Source organism: Sinohyriopsis cumingii, unplaced genomic scaffold, assembly GCF_028554795.1.
Source record: "Sinohyriopsis cumingii isolate HCF-2022 unplaced genomic scaffold, ASM2855479v2 utg001752l, whole genome shotgun sequence".
NCBI classification, from domain to species: domain Eukaryota; kingdom Metazoa; phylum Mollusca; class Bivalvia; order Unionida; family Unionidae; genus Sinohyriopsis; species Sinohyriopsis cumingii.
Window position 1 is genome coordinate 1,090,001 of NW_028316044.1, and position 20,094 is coordinate 1,110,094.

At 34.2% G+C, this 20,094-nt stretch overlaps 1 protein-coding gene across 4 annotated transcripts in view; it reads right to left on the reverse strand.

Annotated features, from left to right (window-relative positions):
* Window positions 1-20,094, reverse strand: part of LOC149771599 (uncharacterized) — a 114,104-nt gene that overhangs the window by 83,326 nt on the left and 10,684 nt on the right. The window contains exon 1 of one of the 4 annotated variants that reach the window (XM_089948279.1): window positions 3,137-3,927. The exons of the other annotated variants lie outside the window; for them this stretch is intronic. Coding sequence (XP_089804405.1) covers window positions 3,137-3,500 — 364 coding nt within the window. The 5' untranslated portion in view covers window positions 3,501-3,927. Of the gene's footprint in view, window positions 1-3,136; window positions 3,928-20,094 lie in introns of those variants that run through there. 4 annotated transcript variants of the gene reach the window in all.

The window sequence follows — 20,094 nt, forward strand, 5'->3', positions numbered from 1 at the left end:
ACTGTGGCTTCGACTTTTTCCATACTTTGCTTAATTTCGAACGAAAATTGTTTAATGCTGCGTAGAGCGGATTCCCTTACCATTATATATTTAGAAACCTGCAACTGTATTTCAACAAGCTATTGTAACTGTAGTTGACAGTTTGCTAATTTTGTAAGGATTACGTTTAGATATTTGATAATAATCAGCGTGCCTCTGCATTGAGGTTGATTTACTTGAATGTTGAACTAAAGGAGGATTTTGAATTATCATCTCAATGTAAAGGCACCTGTTTTGACTCAGGCTTAAACTTCAGGATTTATTGTCTTGTCTTTAGCCACTAAATAAATAATGAAACTAATAAAATAGTTGATTATGTGTTATTCTTAAGGCAGTGGTTTCAATTGATTGTTAATCATATCCGCCAGTTCTTGATTGTATTGGCTTCTGCAGGTAGATCCAAATCCCCCAACATGAATCTGCTTTATTTATTTATTTTTAGGAAAAGAAAGATTTATTATCAAGGCATAACTTGTAGAATTCGAAGTTACCAAGAATTTAATCTTTGTCTCTGGCAGATGTTTCCCTTTGTCGGGTCTGAAAAGTCATTGACACAACTATTTTCACTGACAAATATTTTCATGTATAACACCTGGATCAAGATAGTCTTTGACGATTAAGCCACGGAAAATTTACAGATAGTGCTCACATTAGAAGAGAAACAAATGTAAAGGTGATAAAGATTGTTATGGAATCTTGAAAACTAGATTTATCTCCACTTATTAAAAAGGCCAGGAGCAAAATACCATCGCGTCTGATAGAGATAGCGATATGTGAGCCATTAGACAGTAGATTCTTTCAAATCAATAAGTTTTCCTCAACGTGCATCTGAAGCACAAATATAAACGGCAGCAAACCAACAACCTTTCGATATTGTAATTTTCAAAACAAAACAAAGAAAACAAACATGAACAAGAAAGAAAACTAAATTTAAACAAAGCAAAACAAGCAACAAAAAGGAAAACATTCAGGCATTTCTTAAAAATAAAATATTAATTACAACCCCACTAAACAACCAAACAAGAACATAAGGCCCCAACCCCGCCCAAGAAAAATGACAAGAAATGGGATCTTCTGTATATCAAATATTTTTGTCACGGTACAATGTAGTTGTAAAATCGTCTTGGATGAAGTGTGCGCTTGAAGTATATTTAACCATTTGGCTATAAACAAAAGTTCCAAGAATTCAAACTTAAATCCAACAAGCTGTCCAGCGTTTCATGCTATGATTGTTTTTAAAGGCAAAATAACACGTGAAAATTATTTTTTGCCATATAGTTTTCTTTACACGTTCTAATCAAACTTAAAATAAGATGCATTAAAAATGGCTTGAAACACATGGTAAAAAGTCTTTATCAACAAAAGCAGTAACAGCGTCCTGTACGACTTGTCTTGGTTTTTGTTTCAAAATTCGATGTTGAAATAATTTTCTCTGTCCACAAATCATTTCATTCTTCTTCTTCTTCTTATTATTATTATTATTATTATCATTTTGTTGTTGCTGTTGTTATTGCTTCAGTATTATAGCAAGATGGTGAAGTGCTTTCAAGTTCGTTTGGGAAAAAAATAATATTTTCCATCTCAATAGAAAGATAAGTATGTTCCAGATTACATGCCATGTAATTGAATTAAGACAAGTACAGGGCGAATATTTGGAATTTCTAGATGGCAATTAAGATTTAGAGAAACTATTAAAACACAGAATTGTCGTTAAATGTAATGCTAACTACAGTGCTGTGCAGTAAAGATAAAAAGAAAGTGGAATTATTCGTGGAACTATTCTGTCTTGTTGTCTCATAATTGGTCGAAATAAATATATTACATTTAGTAATATTCGCGTAAAATTGTTAGGGTGTTTAATCGAACGAATTATTTGAATTTTCTTATCAAACGAAACTGAACGTTTACTGTAGAATCATAACTAGTCTAGGTATGTAATTTATATTTTTCATGTCCAGCACGTATGTAAGAGGTTTAGTACATATTTGTGGCTGAATAACGCTTGATACATATAACGTCTGATTACCCACAAATAACACACAGAAAATAGTCAATGTACAAGGAATATATATGATTTATAGATGTAAATATTAATGCTGATTGATTTCAATATCATAGCTTTTGGTGCCATTACACATGTGTGTACGGACATTTTGTGAGGTAGTAGTATCTGTTGTTAATAATTTTTCAGCCATATCGCTACGATGTCTGCAGTGTGGCCGTTTATAGTGATGTCTAGCACCCGGGCAACATGCCGCAGACATATATCATCATGTGCCATCCAATCACATTATCCTGACACCAGGCCGACCAGTCCTGACACTAACGTATTAATGCTTAGACTCATGCTAGATTTATTTGATAAATTTTGGAACGACTCGGTCGGAGTTCGAACCCTCGACCTCCCGCATCAGAGGCGGACACTCTAACTCCTTACGCCACCGGATCGGTCACTAGTATTAGCAGAGGTTTTTATTGTTGTTGTTGTTATTATTATTATTATTGGTAGTAGTAGTAGTAGTACTAGTAAAAGTAGTAGTAGTATTTGTAGTAGTGGTTATTCCAGTAGTGTTAGTATTAGTAATAGTGGTAGTAAAAGTAGTAGTAATAGCAGTACCAGTAGCAGAAGCAATAGTTGTAGTAGTACTAGTAGTAATTGTTGTAATATTAGTTGTACTAATCCTAGTAATAATAGTAGTACTAGTACTAGTAGTAGTAATTGTATTAACAATAGTAGTACTAGTAGCAGTAGTAGTAGAAGTCGTATTAATACTAGACTAGTCACTAATACTAGTCAAACAGTAACAAGACAGTAGAGAAGAATAAAAGGGAATGGAGAGAATGTTAGGAAAATGATGATAACACTATCACTGTTGTTGTTGCTGTTGCTAATGATGATGATGATTATATTAGCGATAGTTAAAAGCTAATAATAACCACCACCATCAGAATCCCTAACATAATCACTATTTACTATCGTCACCGTGATCAGTTTAGAAAGAATTATGCTCATAACTTCCCTAAGAAATCTTTCTTCTTATCCCGTACGATGCATATTTGTTTGCGAATATGTTTTCTGTATGTCAAAATCACTTACCTAATTTATCGATATCCTTTGACATATACAAGGACAATGCAACTAAGACTACGCTGAACAGGAACATAATCACTGATATGAGGACAATCACTCTGGCGATTCGTTTCCTTCCTTTCTCCTTCTGAACACGTTGCGCAAGTTCCTCAGTATCTACCTGCGTCGCAGGGGCCAAGAGGAATTCATCAGGTTCCTCTATCTGTGAAGACAGAACTTCGATTTTGTCAAAATCTTCATCACACATCACCTCATCAAAACTACTGTTATACGTCATGACCAGCATCTGAGGTTTGGTCCTTCCTCTTGACTGTTGTGTTTTTTGGCACAGTCGTCTAAAAGAATTCATTCTCTTTTCAATAAATAACATGGATCAAAAATGTGATCACTAAGGTAACTCTGCATCAACATTTATCTTTGACATACTCACCAACACTAAGTTTTGATTTCGATTCAAACTGTAATAATTTCAAATGTTGTAGTTGCAAAATAAAATGCAACGGTAATGCAACTAGTTACACACAACAGTGAGCTGAGCATTTCATATTTTACTCGTGCTTTCATTCCATTGCGTCATGAGTTTATGTATCGCAGCTTTTTGTTGGCTACCACAATTGGGTTAAAACGATATTTCTTTTTGGCTCTTTAACGCAGCACCAGACTGGTCACGTGTTACGAAATAAATGCATACCTCAATGATACTCTCGAAAATACGACTTCGACTATTTATATGCTTGTTTATAATAGACGCTCCTGTAAAAAGAACAGCATGCTGAGACGATTTGTGTCCAATAAAGTTAGGCAAGTAAATATTTCCATTACAATAAAGTACACGACAGAAAGTTTAAAGTTTTACCAGCGTACGAGGCTGATTTTAGATCAGAGAGAATACTAAAGTCAGGAAGAAATAACACATTTTTTATTCCCTCCTAAAGACTGACTGCATACGAATCTGTCGCACGTAACGTTTTTATCGATAGTAACATACCTACGCCATTTACGCGATTGTGAAATATGCAAATTGATATTCATGGTAAGTGTAAAGCAGAAAACATAAATGTAATCCATATGTTATATTAATTCTAACGAATTAAATAACACTGGCTTCAATGTTGCAGCCTATCTACAGGCCCGAAATTGCTAATATTATAGCTTTCGGCTTACAAACACAAGTTCATAAAAATTGTCTGAACTGATGTTGACTTTCTGAGCTTTATTAACGCACATCGCTACAGTAAGAAAGTTAAGGTTATCACAATGCCATGTTGACTTACTAAAGGTTATCTAAACTGTCATTTAGTTGCTGTATTGGGCAACGAGTTGCCATGATTGCAAACAACAGACATAAAACAATGACAAATAAAAGCCTTGAGCAAACTGATAACGAAAACGCGAAATCTAATAAAACATGGAATATAGCCATACACACATTCGTACTTGCCATTCAAAGGTGTATTGTAGTTAAGATTAAAAGCTTACCTGTAATGGCATTAACAGCCCTACTGTATTAGAAGTTACGTATAATGGACGATGCAAACCGTAACATTTGCAAAAGATTAAAGTAATAAGACATAATGCTTTGTACATCAAGCCTCATACCAGTGCGTTTGCTTTGAATCAAATGGATCACTTATGAATCTTTGATGTAAAGTTATTGGCACACGAAACTATAGAGAGAGTATTGCCCGGCACCTCTTGGCTCAGAGTGCTTGTGTGCACCTGCCAACTTATCATTACCGACGTAAGAAAACATTTGCCAAGTTCACCTGCAACAGGCAAGGTTTAAAATGAGTATCACATGATTGAGAGAAGAATTTGTTTTAGAATTAACTGCTAGAAAAGCTTTACTGGTGTCAAATTACCGTTAATACCTTTTGCTGGAATACGTTATACAGAAACGCATTTGACTGGTATGATAATATCTTGCAGTGCAAATTAACAAATAAACCCCCAGAAAAAACCATTTTATATTTCCAGGTGATTAAATTTCAAAAATATAATGTCACGTATCTGGTTATTTTGAATAGTTTCCATCCATATATGACTTCGGTAGGTTACCGGTGAAAAAATAATGACTTAATTATGTCGGAAGCATTTGGAAAGAAAATGACATTTTATTGAAATATGTCGAAGTTTCATCCGATGTTGAAACTTACTTTTTCCACTAATGTAAAATAATGCTTTACATTAGTAGTAATTGTCGATAAAATGTAGAAATTATTAACGAATTTTAGAGATAGTTACATTTTCTGAACACAAATACCCTACACAGAAAAAGGACTAGCTACAAAAATATCAAACAGCAGGCACATTGCCAGTTTCAAAGGCCCTTCAGAAGGCATCAGACATTTAATACTGCCTACAGTGGCTTACTAAGGACTTTAAAGGAGATAACCTTCAGATTTACGCCAGAATTTAATTTGCTTTCTGCATATATCTTTGGAGAGAAAGAGCATTGAGTGGTTAATGCATTATGCTTATGAATTCCAACCTTACACACCTTCAACGCAGACCGCTCCGGTAAGTGTTACTTCGTCCGCCTCGGATGAGGGAGGTCGCGGGTTCGAATCACGGCCGAGTCATGTCAAAGACATACAAACGGCACTAGCATCTGTCTGGATAGGCGCTCAGCATTACGAGGTTAATTTTCACGACTGGTCGGCCTGGTGTCAGGATAATGTAACTGGGTGGGACATCATGATACATGTCTGCGGCATGATGTCCAGTGCCATAAACTACCACACTGCAGATATCGTAGCGATATGACTGAAAAATTGTTAAAGTTAGGTTAAAAAATCCACACACACACACACACACGCACGCACGCACGCAGCACGCACGCACGCACACACACACACACTTCAACTTGACCTTATGGCATTAATACCGTGTAATGACTGACGTTAAACAAGGATGATTACAAATATATTTCAGTAGGACTTCATATCCTTGCATTAGTTTTATTTAGTCATTAATTCTCCAACTATACTGCAAGTGTACAAGAATTGCCTATTGAACATATTGTAATCTTATGCTTGTTCCGTGTAATGTTTGCAATGTATTTCTTATGAAACATCTTCCTGTCAAAGCCCTCGTGCAAAAGAACGAACTGTTTGAGACATTATTGATAGACCACGGCAGGAAATCAATAGCTGTTATGAAACATCATTTTGTTACAGCTCTCTCGTGCAAAAAAACAAAGGAAATGATATATTATTGATATACCATAGTGGAAAATCAACAGCTGTTAGGAAACATCTCGTTATCAAAGATCTAGTACAAGGGAGTATTAATATGTTAGATATTACTCGTATACCAAGGTCGAAACTCAGTAAGCCTTGAGTGATATTCACACATAAAACTGCAAGTGAAGTTCTCAGACATACTCAAGCATACGACAAGCATAACATTCAACATTTCGAACAGTGCTATTGATCAGTCTGGGAAGAATACACTACCATGTGTGAAACGTCACTATCACACTTCAGTGTGAAATGTTCACATCTCATCATTTATGATCACTCAGATAGACATAGACCCCATAAAAGTCCACATTGGCGCTAACATAAATGTAAACAGGGGCATACCATGCTCTTTATTCGCAATCAAAGCCGTCCACCAATACTCGATTATTCAAACTGATCTTTTCTTGGCGTACAATGAATGTGTCATTGGAGCCACGTCGACTCTCTTTTCGGTTCAGACTAGTCATTAATAAAGCGTGGGGTATATTTATCATGCAGATATAGCTATAAAAAGCTGACAGTTTCCCATCTAAATGAACCTATAAAGCCCAAGTTCGATCACATGGATCGTCTCAGAAAGATAACATTTAATTGGGTCTAATTACTGACCCCGTTTGATTTGTTAAAACCCCATAATGTTCATATGGTTGTTTATATTGGCATTCTTGAGTCACATAATCTAGTGAAAAATTGAATGTATGAAGACAAACAGCCTTTATTCGTTCCAATAGCATTACGGACTATGTAGCTATATTTTTCAGTTAATTAAATTTGTTGACGGATAGTACAATAAACAATTGTATCGCCATCATTAGTGTACAACATGCAAAGAAAAAACAGTAAGATTTTAAATTACCTATGCAAATAGATACAGAAGAATGCAAATCAAATAAGCAAATTAATTCCAGAATATATCCGTTGGGAAAAAGATATATCTATTTTTTTAAGTTAATGATATAAAGATAAAATCGAATGTTGTGCCATTCTAATTTATGTTTACACTACACTCTGTCTGTTGTTACTGAGGGTTTCACGATTTTTGTAAGCGCAAGGTAGACTATAAATGGATACCCTAAATTTACTAACTGCATTTCTATAGTTCAAGAAAAGATGCTTGTCATGGTGACGTACTGTTCTGAAATTAGCAATATCTATGGAACACAATGATCGACAGCTGTTCATTATATTGTCAGAAAACGGTAATTTAAAATATGCAAAGATGTAATCTTCTGACGGAACCTTAATTATTTTCAATTTCATTGAATCTTAATCCGGCTGTTGAATCTTGAGCTGCAAATCTACAATTTAGTTTATGTGACTGAGCTTTTAAATGTCCTCATTTGCATCCAATATATTACACCAACGCCTTACAGTGTAATAAAATCTTCTAGCTGTCATTGTTTTACACTCAGATTCCCTATAAATAAAAACAGTGCGTGCAATTTTCAGCAACTCTAATATCTTTCTGCACAATATATAAATGCCTTTAGTAGAAATAAAGCTCCTAATTGTATGGCAATAATTTAACATATGTGTAGTCAGTCTGCGACAAAGATTTGTGATATGGCTTGTTTTGAAAGATGTATATTTAGAATGTATTTCTCAATTAATAACCTAGTGGTTAGAGCGTTCGCCTCGGATGCGGGAGGTCGTGGGTTCGATCCCCGGCCGAGTCATACCAAAGACTTACAAAAATGGTACTAACAGCTGCTTCGCTTGGCGCTCAGCATTAAGAGGTTAGTGTTAGGACTGGTCGGCCTGGTATCAGGATAATGTGACTGGGTGGGACATCATGCTACATGTCTGCGGCATGATGCCCCAGTGCTAGACATCACTATAAACTGCCACATTGCAGACATCGTAGCGATATAACTGGAAAATTGTTAAAGCTACGTTAAAAATCCAAATCACATCACATCACATCAATTAATGATAAAGCTTATTAGCTTGCTCTGCAAGTGTAGTATGTGTTACGGTAAAGGAACCATCAGGTGTTAGAACAAGTCCAAAATACATATACTTTATTCCAATATTTATAGGTTACTGACTTTTGGATGGGAAAATATAAACGTTTTTTTTTCTTCGGATGGATACTGCACGACCTTTTGAGTGAAGCATATCCTTCCGACAAAACGAGTTCATATTTTCGCATACAAATTCTGCAACGTTTCTAGTATATTCTCATTTTCTTATTAACCTTAAGGTTTAATTATATCTACAAAAATACATTACAAGAAACAAAGTAATTGAATTTAGTCTGTATTTTAAAATAAACACACCGGCGCAGATTCATCAGTACACAACAACAATATTAATGCCCACATAACTCCACCCATCAAAATGTGAATTAAGTCGCTATGGATATCACTTTCAAAGAGAATTGCAAACAAACAAATCTAACAAACTGAAACCCAATGTCTACTACATGAGTGTACATGTTTTGATTACAAAGTACGTCCTTTAGGCACACGTGTTGTGAACATGGGTGCAATATGACTGTTCAGTATCGTAAAATACTGCACGATTCTTACAAAGTAAAGTTAACGGAGAATAAAAGGATTGTATAATGATCAAGTTTACCATCACTGTAGTGAATTCCATATAACTATGTAAACTACATCATTTTTATAAAAATCATAACCTTGTTTCCAATTAATACAATATTATTTAAAATAATTAGCCCATCTTGAAGAGTTTTGGGCAAACCTGAATAAATGCTAACGTCATCTGCTTAGAATAAGATCAAAAAAGACGTAACATGTCAATATTTATACCGACAATTGCATACATGGCAGACTTTTCCTATATCGTATGCAAACACTGTAAAAAGAAATAGTGATAAACATTAATTTTGCCAGACACCAATAAGACAAGAGAATTCATCACGTATGACATTATCATATCTAACTTTTGACTTCACGTTACTGTACATCGATCTCATCATATATATAATATTTCCTATTAGACACTACTTAATCAATAAAAACGATACGTAATCCCATACCCTGTAATAAAACTCTCTTTTTGACAACCAATAAACTCACAAAATAAGTAAATAAAAAATACAAATATTGTCAAATGTAATTATTTTTGTTTATTAAGCGCGGTTCGATCAAAACGTTAAAGATTTCTGCCATTAAGTCCATTATTAAATAGTAACTTACCAGTGCTGCTCCAAAGTGTTATCCGTATATAATTATTGTTTTATTTGACACCATCTAAATATACATTTTTATGCAACAGAAGAACAAGACTTTCAGACCACAAATTGGAAACGTTGAAATTTTTGAATACATCAAGTAAAATGCAGAACGTGTTAGAGAGAACATCTGTACCATATTAAGACAACTCATTAGCAATCATGCCGTACTAGTACTGCACATAACGACATTGCAACACAACAACACTGCAACACAACAAATCCATTTCTGCTTATCAAAGGGTAATACCTTTACTGACTTCATTAAACAAGATGTTAACATCTTTTGCAAATCTTTCATAAAAGTGTGAAACATATTTGTCGGTATAAACAGTAATAATTTATTGTTTTCGTTGTGTACACGTGCGTATGATCGCATGTTTGTTTACTTATTCCTGCATTTTATTTAAAACTAAATAGTTGTCATTGAAACAAGAACAATACCTCCGCATTGATACAATCCTAATACCGCCACATCTTGTTTCAGCTAAGGCATTCGTCAAGGATGCCCATGATTTACTTCTGAATATCAGACGCAACATGTCAGCCGATGTTGATATTGTAATTAAGTTGTCACACGATAGCCGTTGTTAATATTCATTATAAAACAAAATTAAGCAGCAAATGGAGCCCTCTACAGTTTCGTGATAGGTCTAAAGCATATGCTCTCCGAAATGATAGCGAAACATGGACTGGAGTGTACGGACGTAACAAGAGCGCATTTTATTTATGAATTTAATAATCCATTCGCTATCTACAAGATTTACAGCCACTCTTTCCAATAAAATAATACCAGAGGACAAGAGATTAAGGTTTCGCTTCTATTATTTCAAAACTGCTTCACAAATCCAGATCTGCTCAATACAAAAATCGAAACCGAACTCACAAAACAAAGTCATTTTTGATTCTTTGACACAGGATCTGAAGCTCAAATTCAAGTTCAGTGCTTAGCGTGTCATAATCTCCAGATCACCTTATATTTATAAGAACAATCTAAAGTTAAGGGCCGAGTTGAATTCCAACGTTTTTCATTTTGGTTTAGGGCAACTAAGCATGAGCGTCTCTTTGAAATCACATATTCAATGATAATTCAATATTAAATGACATGTGTTAAGTTTGTTTGATCAAGATTTGTTTATATCTAAAACCTTAATTGAGAGTACATATAACCATATATTAGCCATGAATACTCTTTGAATGCTTTGTTTTTCGAAACAAATGTGTTGAAGTACAAAATAATTTCTCGAGGTTTAAAAGGGAAACGAAACAGATTTCTAATTATGGAGGACTGGGATTAAACTCCAATAAGACTATAAATTATAAAAACGTGATTGTTTTTGTTGAAATGTGAAATGAACAAAAGTTTGTGATTTATTAGGCTTGTACATTTAAGAGAACAATTGCAAACATTGCTAACATTTTTTAAATATTTTGGACACAGCTTTGTTTTATGACTAAAATATCATGATTTAACACATAAGAAAAATAGCTGAGAAATATTGTTATAATATATTAAATTATTCATCGTGAAAACTTTCCAATGCATTTAAATACGTAAATCACGAATATTTAAGCAATACGTGTTTGCACGCGATTCCTTAAACTAGATAATTGGTGTTGATGGATGGTTAAAACAAAATTAGCTAAACCCGAAAATGAGTGCACTAATATGACATATTATGTACGGTAATTTTGGGTTGTTTGCCCTTTCCACAACTCTTTTATATTAAAGTCGGAAGTTGTCATATCGCCGGATTGTCAACAATTGTAAGGAAATTCTTTAGTTTCCAGGTCGAATTTATCTGATTCACGCCTCAGTCGTTCAATATGCAGTTTCGTCTGTCAATGGGCGTTACAGGTATAAAGCTGACGAAACCTTACAGACTTCGAAACATATATATTTAAATACAAACACGTGTGAGCTTCAATTGGGAAGGTGTTATGTTCATTTGAAAAGGCTGGGAAAATGAAGGAAAAGCAGTAGTTTATGTTTGTGTGCACATACGGGAAATCAACACCAGACTTTCTTTGGAAACACCAGAACAGTTAATGGTGGATAATTTAAAAACAGATACACAATTAGTGCCATCTCATGCGAGTAACTGGGGAATAATGTGTGCGTATATTAATTAACTTGCAGATGTACAAGAACATCGATATTGATAAATTTCAAACATTTGAAGTACTTCATATATTGTATCTATCTAGGAGTAATAAAACTTACCAGATCATTTTATCTTCAATAGGAAACTTTCCTTTCCCTCTCCGTTCGCTGCATGCAATCTTAATTCATATCACATTACTATTTCATGACGATGAAACATGTACAGATAATGTATTATTGATGTATTAGTCGCTTATAAAGTAAACTTGATATGAAATTGTTATGATTGGTTCTGAGTGATCACGCAAAACTTCGCTCGTATGCTACCGTTGGAAATTTACACTCTCTTAATGTAAACAATTACGGTTACCGTAGCAATTACATATTTGATTAATTATATAGCTTCAACGATAGTAACTGCAACACTCGTAACGGCAAGTTCCTTATATCTACTTATGATGTGTGGCAGAGGAGATTTATACACACATTGAAAGGTTACGGAATTCATGGAAATCGACTGGCATGGATATTACTTATCTTATGTTACCAAATGAGCAATAGTTGGAAATTAATTTTCAACCTTGAACATCTCACTGTAGGCTTCATTCAAATATAAAGCCATTTGTTGCACAAATCATAAATAACAACTATTATTGATCCGTTGAACGATCAGCCACAATCCTCAAGAGATAGTTCATCAACACTAACCTTCGAAACAAAATTATTCATATCCAATAAATTAAGCATTTATTAACAGTTATTAAGCCGGTCAAGTTAAGATACAAATGCAGTTCGCTGAATTGTGATTCATTCAGGTGAAATCTTATTTCTAGTACGTTCGGTTGTTGTGGATTTCCAGTATCATACAGTTATTTTGATTTTGAAGGAAGTCTATTTAATAGGGCCAGAAATGAGTAATGTAAATTAGTATTGATTGTGATACAAATTAAAAACTTCTTGCTACAAAAAAGAAGTGCAAAACGTTATGAAAAGAAAAAGAATCATATGATTCTTGTTTTGTTCCAGTGTAACTACAATTAAAACTGAACGTACCTGATTACACCAAACACGATCACTCTGCCCCTATCCTTCCTTCATCCATTTTTGTTTTTATTTTTGTCCAAGACACCAACCTGCATGTTCGTTAATTAATTACATATATTTATAAAGGAGAGGAACTTGTAAATGAAAAAACTTGTTTCCAATTCTTTTCACCTGTACAATTAGTATTGTCTTGAAAAAGAAGAGAAGAAAGAACAACAAAGAAACCAACAAGTAAACTGTGCATGATATAATGGGATATCCGTGTAAATTATAAACTTTTTCTAAAAGAGGCATAAGATTCCTATTTAATAACATTATCTGTAATTATTATTTGCAAACTCAGCCGCACACATTCATAACATAATGCTTGTTCTAATTTTAAATACGTTTTGAATGTGGGGCTCCATTGTTTTCGTCAGTTATACATATAAAATATTCTACTAAAACTCCGTATTTCTCTCGTCACGTGGATGAAGGTAGACAACAGACTATTGAGTCAAATGAAATTATCCCCTACCAATGAAGGTAGAGAACATACTATTGGGTCAAATTAAATTATTCCAGAACTATTGAATTAAATTAAATGTTTCCAGACTAATGAAGTTCCATACAATTGTGTTTGTATTTTTCGTTAATGTCACTGTTGATTTTATTAGCTTTGGGCAGTTGTTCTATCTCTGAGTGTTTTGTTTAGATCACACATTTCAATCACTATCATTTGATAGATCATTTGTAAACTCTTGCAATTTTTCAACTCAGAATACTGCTTGGTATATACCTTACTTAATCAAAAATACAAAAATATGAGAATAATTTTATGTACAAATAAAACGCAGAAACTGCGTAACCGTATATGGATATTTCGTAAATATTTTTTATAACATATTGAATGGAATGATTCACTGCTGCTAATTTGAAACAGTCGACATTTATATGCCATCAAAGTAACACGGGCTGATGCGAGATTAAATTAATTGAATATTTCAGTACCCATTGACGATTCGCTCATCAAATAAGTGTTCTTGCAACTTGTAACATAATATCATTAAATGCCAGGACAAATATTTAAGATGTCTAATATCGCGCAAGGCGTACTGATGACTGATAAAGTCAAGCTGGCGCCAATAAGGCTACAGCAAATAGTAACTGCTTATTGCAAAAATGAGAATTTACATATATTTTAATGAGTTATTTATTTTTAAAAACGGGACAATATTCACCAGGTATCAGACACTAAAAGAACTTAAGCCATTACAATGATTATCGTAGATGGCGTGTAATACTATTTCGAAATTTGGACTAGGGAAATAAGAAAGTATCTGGGATCATGACTGATATCATTTTTATAAGCGCTGATTGATTTTAGTTGAAATGGAAAACATAGATTTTAGCTAATAAAGTCATACAAAAAAGTGATTATATAAATGTCTTGACAATCACGACACATCGATAACAAAGGCAATGAGCACTAACAAATCTTGCGTAAGAATAAAAGAAAATGTCGAAAACCTCTCTCTTTCTCTCTCTCTCTCTCTCTCTCTCTCTCTCTCTCTCTCTCTCTCTCTCACACACACACACACTATTCCTGCATCATGCATCCGTATATAAAATAAAAATCATCTTAATTTGATGCCTGTCTCCATGCACCTATCTTATCGACTGTGCTAGACGGCTTCTTCTAAACAGTGAGAAAATGTAGCTTGTCCCCATGGTCAACATGTATGGCAAACAAGCATCTTTAACTGACAAATGATTTAGCGTGTGTCAAGGATAATCCAAAAACGGTCAACTTCCATGATTGTTTTGTGAGCGTTGAGAACGTAGCTGGACAACTGGACGAAAAGACAACGAGAGACAGAGAAGAAAGATAAAGATGACGATGATATATGTGTGATTACATAAAAGTTGAATTGAAACTGGTTCTGAAAATGGGAAACAACAGAATGTTTCATTGTCAAAGTTGCAGATGTACGGTTTTGTAGCACTCTTGGCAGTCATAGTTAATGTGTCGCTGTCGAATATTTTTAAATAGCAAATACCAAAGTCATTAAATAACTATAGTTTGTGCGATAAATAGACTTCGTTAACTTTCGAAGGATTCCAACTAAATTCTATAGCACGAGCATTACCTCTCTCTCATCTGGGGAATTCCCATCATTTATCAAAAATGCCATTGTAAAGCCTTTGCTGAAGAAACCAACACTAGACCATAACGATTTAAAGAACTACCGCCCAGTTTCTAATCTCCCATTCATTTCAAAAATCTTAGAAAAGGTTGTTCTATCCCAGCTTGTATCTCATCTAAATTCAAACAGTCTTTTTAGCAATGTACAATCTGCTTATCGCCCTTGCCACAGTACTGAAACTGCTCTTCTAAAAGTAGTAAATGACATTCTCTCTGCGTTGGATAGCGGAAAGATTACATTCCTCACCCTCCTTGATTTGTCTGCAGCATTTGACACAATAGACCAGGATATATTGCTTCACCGTCTCCAGCATGTATTTGGCATTCATGATAAGCCTTACTGTGGTTCAAGTCCTACTTGGTCAACAGGACACAAATTGTATCTGCACATGGAATACACTCCAGCCCAGACGATCTATGTTGTGGTGTTCCACATGAAGTCTGTTCTTGGACCTGTTCTCTTCATTCTATACACTCAGTCGCTCTCAAGTGTCATAGATCATCATCCAGTGTCTCACCAATTGTACGCTGATGACACCCAAATATACAAATCTAGCCACCCCAAGTTGATGCTACCATCCAAGGTGTAGAGAGGTGCATTTCTGATGTGAAATCATGGATGACTTGTAACAAGCTGCAGATGAATGATCATAAAACTGAAGCCATTCTGATCACAACACAAATACTTTCTCATTCACATCCTTTACCTAAAACATTAAATATCAGCAACGCCAACATTAAATTCACACAATCAGTACGAAACCTAGGTGTTACTCTGGACAGTACTCTCACGTGGCACCAACATGTCATGAACATATGCAAGACTGCATATCTTGAGCTGAGACGCATCAGATCAATTCGCAAATATCTTTCAGTTGATATGCCACTAAAACCCTTATGTGTTCATTAGTACTTTCAAGACTGGACTATTGTAACTCAATTCTGTCTGGTTCATCTCAATATCTACTCCAGAAACTTCCAAAAGTTCAAAACACAGCTGCTCGGATCATACTTAGATCACGATCAGAGAACACCTTCCCGCTGCTCTCTACCCTACACTGGCTATCCGTTCGATCCAGAATCAAACACAACATTTGTTCTCTGTACTACATTTCACTGTCGGACTCCAGTCCAACATACCTATTTGACCTCAACCATGTTTACACACCAGCAAGATACTTACGCTCCTCTTCTGACAACCGTATACTCATTATTCCCACTATGAAAACAAAGTCATATGGACAGCGTTCTTTTGTATACCAGGGCCCAGCAACGTGGAATGAATTGTCCACTGAACTTAGACACAAAGACAAAGTGATCACATTCAAGAGGGCTCTCAAAACTGAATTATTTCGACTGCAAGAGCAAACTTAAAGACCTAACAATGTTTCCTACCTGAAATATTCTCAGCATGTTTTTTTTTTATTTTTTAATGTTTTTCTAATTTCATGTTTTTTGTTTTTGTAATAATATTATTATGTTTCTTATCTTATAGGTGTTGTCTAATGTTGTAAAGCGCTTAGAGCTTCTAAAGATTAGGCGCTATACAAAGTCCTCATTATTATTATTATTTCGATTCTAATTGAAAATAAATGGTTAAACGTATCGGAAAAATGAACTCTCTATCGCATACCAGGTAGGAATTGCATACTGTATGGTAATACAGTATATCGGCAGGCAATCTCACGTCCTCTTTTTATGCAGTGTCATATATATATATATATATATATATATATATATATATATATATATATATATATATATATATATATATATATATATATATATATATATATATATATTTGGCATATTTTTGCATATATTTAGTTAGAAAACGAATATTGCGTATTGTGACAGATAAAAAAAAGCGCCAGTGAGCACATGGCGCAATTGTTCAATACATATTGATTGAATTCAATGGCTTTGAATTTCCAAATGTTTGAAGTATCACCTACATGTAAAAGACTGACATTTATCTGATACCGTTTATTATGCACAATTTCTCGTCTATTAATATAGGTAAAATATCTATATAGGTTACGTTTCGCTAACTCTGTATGTTTTCTGAATTGTGACAATGATTTACCACGAATTGATATTTAATAAATATGCCACACCTTCTTTTAATATGTATGCTCGGTAGAAGAAAAGATATTCAGTAACAGAAGACAAAAATGCAATCGAAAAGTATTTTAATGTATTTGATATATCTTAAACATTAAATTAAATTAGATACAGAATGAGGCACGTTTCGTTTTGTTTGTTTCTGTGTTGGTCTGGTATATTTCGTTTCCTAACGTGACCGAAATAGAGCAGAGTCGCGTATCATGTTGTTAGTTGCTGCATTTGCATGCTTTAGCTGGCTTCATAATCTTAATCTGTTTTTGAGTCATCGAGATTTAACAAACACTTTGTATTTCTTTCAAAGATCAACAGTTGTTATTCTAAATTAAACAGCACTGAATTTGGGACGAATTCAGGTAAATAAAGATAACAATCCCAGTCAATCAGAAGATAGATCGCTTCACTAGTTTGTCTATATATTGCATATTCGTCCAAGATCTTGAATATATAAGCGTATGCTACAAGTGCCTTCAAAATCTAGTCAACAATGTTGCCTCTTTATTCTCTCCTAACCGACATAAAACTGTATGCGATATGAAACAAATGGACAGCTTGTCCTGGAGTAATGTTGATTTGCTAAGCATTTGCGGTTATAAGTCTATCACAATACAGTCACTGTCATTTACATATGCAACTGGCAATAATAACTAACAACTTCTAATAATCTCCCTCTATTCAAATATCGAAATAATCTAAGAAAGTCAAGTGAATAAATATAATCCTAAACTGACATGCGTATAACATTGAGAAGGTAGGACTACATAATGATTTCCGTAACTTCTAAAGGGAAAATAACACCACTACAATTGTAATAATCACGTAAGAAAAATCAATTTCTTATTGATCGAATTAAACAGTATAAGGAGAAGGTCAAATGCTGTATAGAAGAATGATTGTTTTATTCTTTATTAATCAGACAGCTACGATTTTAGAGACAAACTGTCGCAATCGTTTGAACTGTAAATGTCTCTAAATATGTGTTGTCAAAAATAATCACTAACGTTCAATGCATATCATGGGATTATGTTTTCGTCATAGGAAGGATGCCGAGAAGAGAATGATAGTGAAACATATCGGACTTATACTGGTACAATTCAAGGCTTCCTTACTGCTGGAAAAAAGTGTTCTGATAGTTGATGATAAATTATATTTTTCAGCAATTGTGTGCATGCAGTCGATACAAAATCCTTTGATAGACAGCGTCTGTTGAGTATTCAGTTCAAATGGGATAATAGCGAATAAATAAATACGTTATTTACAATCGTTGGGTATGATTTGGGAGATTCTTGGCGATGGAAACTAATATATTACCACAAAAACTATTTAGACGATAATATGCATTACGGAATAAATATATCTCTCATTGCACGTAATTGCTTCATCCAATGTATAAAAAGACAAAAAATAAACAATCTTTACGTAAATAAATATAGCACTGATGTGGGGATATGGTATGCAAACTATGCAACATTTGCAACATACTGCGCAGTTATTATAAACATATATCTGCTACAATGTTGTTAACAATACACACAACAACAATCCAGCATACAGGTGAACCTTTTGTCGTAGCCCTCCACATCAAATACATAATCTTCGATCCAAGACAGACATAAACTAATCTGACTTATGCATGGTAGTTGAATAGTTGGTAGCTGAATATTTTGTGATGGTAGGAACCAGAGCTATACAATTTGTCAAGAAACAAGGACAAAGATGAGGAGATGGGACGACAACTTAATGTTCTGCAAAGTTGCAGGTTTACGATTATGCAGCACAGTAGGTAAACATAGACAATATAAGACTCGTGAAATATAAAACGTTATAATCTAATAGACTGAGCAAAATCATGTGCATAATAAATACACTTCTTCGGCTTAATAAGGAATCCTATTAAATTGCATTTCCTGAACATTCCCATTACAATCAACTATGACTGATGAATAGCTCCGGAAACATAAATCCAGGCATTGCATGTCAGGAAGGAATCTCTTCATCAGCGATACACAACGTTGATTAAGCGGATTTGTTTTTGTGTCTTGTGAATTAATAAAAATGTAACAGGATAAAATCGTATGAATTCAGGCACGCAATCTTATAAGGCCTATTGGTATTGAGGCATGAAATGGCATAATATTTCGATTTTTGTCGTGTAAGAAAATGAAAAAAGTCACTTTTGCTATATATCGGAGAGTCAGTAAGCAGTCATAAAATAAGAGGTTGCAATAAATTAATATAACTGTTGGTTATTCGCACCTACGCTCTTTACCTTCCCCAAACGGCAAGGACTCTACGCTAATGCGTTACTGAGAACTGACGGTTAATAGATATTCATAGACAAAATCTTGTTGTGGCACGCATGTTAAGTACAAACCTTGGCGCATGAGAAACTAAATAAAATATGCAATCAACAAGGTGTATATGAACATGCATTCTATGTTGTACAAAACTGCTAGCAGAAAATTGGTGTCTTCATTTTTTTCTAAACAATATCGACTCCAATATGAAGACTCCCAAAATATACATATTTGCAGAATATTTGTGTTCCTTTTAAAGTAATAGAGGGCAACTAATGCAGTAAGTGTATATAGTATGAACTCTTTCTTTTCGCTTTTTGTATATTTCTGTCTTAGCTGCTCATATTCGATAATGTAATTGTGAAACTTCCAATCGAAATAGGTACACTATGAAATGTTTGTAAACGTAGTTTTTAACTTGAATTAGTGGATGAGTAGTGACATTATCATTGAAATAAGAGCGACAGACAGACAAACAGACAGAGATAGACAGACACAGAAAAAGAGAGAAAGAGCGTGTATTCAAATGTTGTGCAAGGTAATTTTGTCTCTTTACACGTTGTTAGTATAAAAATAGGTAATTTCATTTCAATGAGGATATTGGTTTCCAACTTTTACCGCTACGTTCCATCTTGCAATACAACGTAGCCAGAGTAATACGCATAAAAATAGCGTCCAACTGTTAGACATTTCTCAAAGTAAAATGGCAAATTTGTTTTTAATAAACAAATTTAAAATTGTTTACTTCGTCCATATCATTTATATT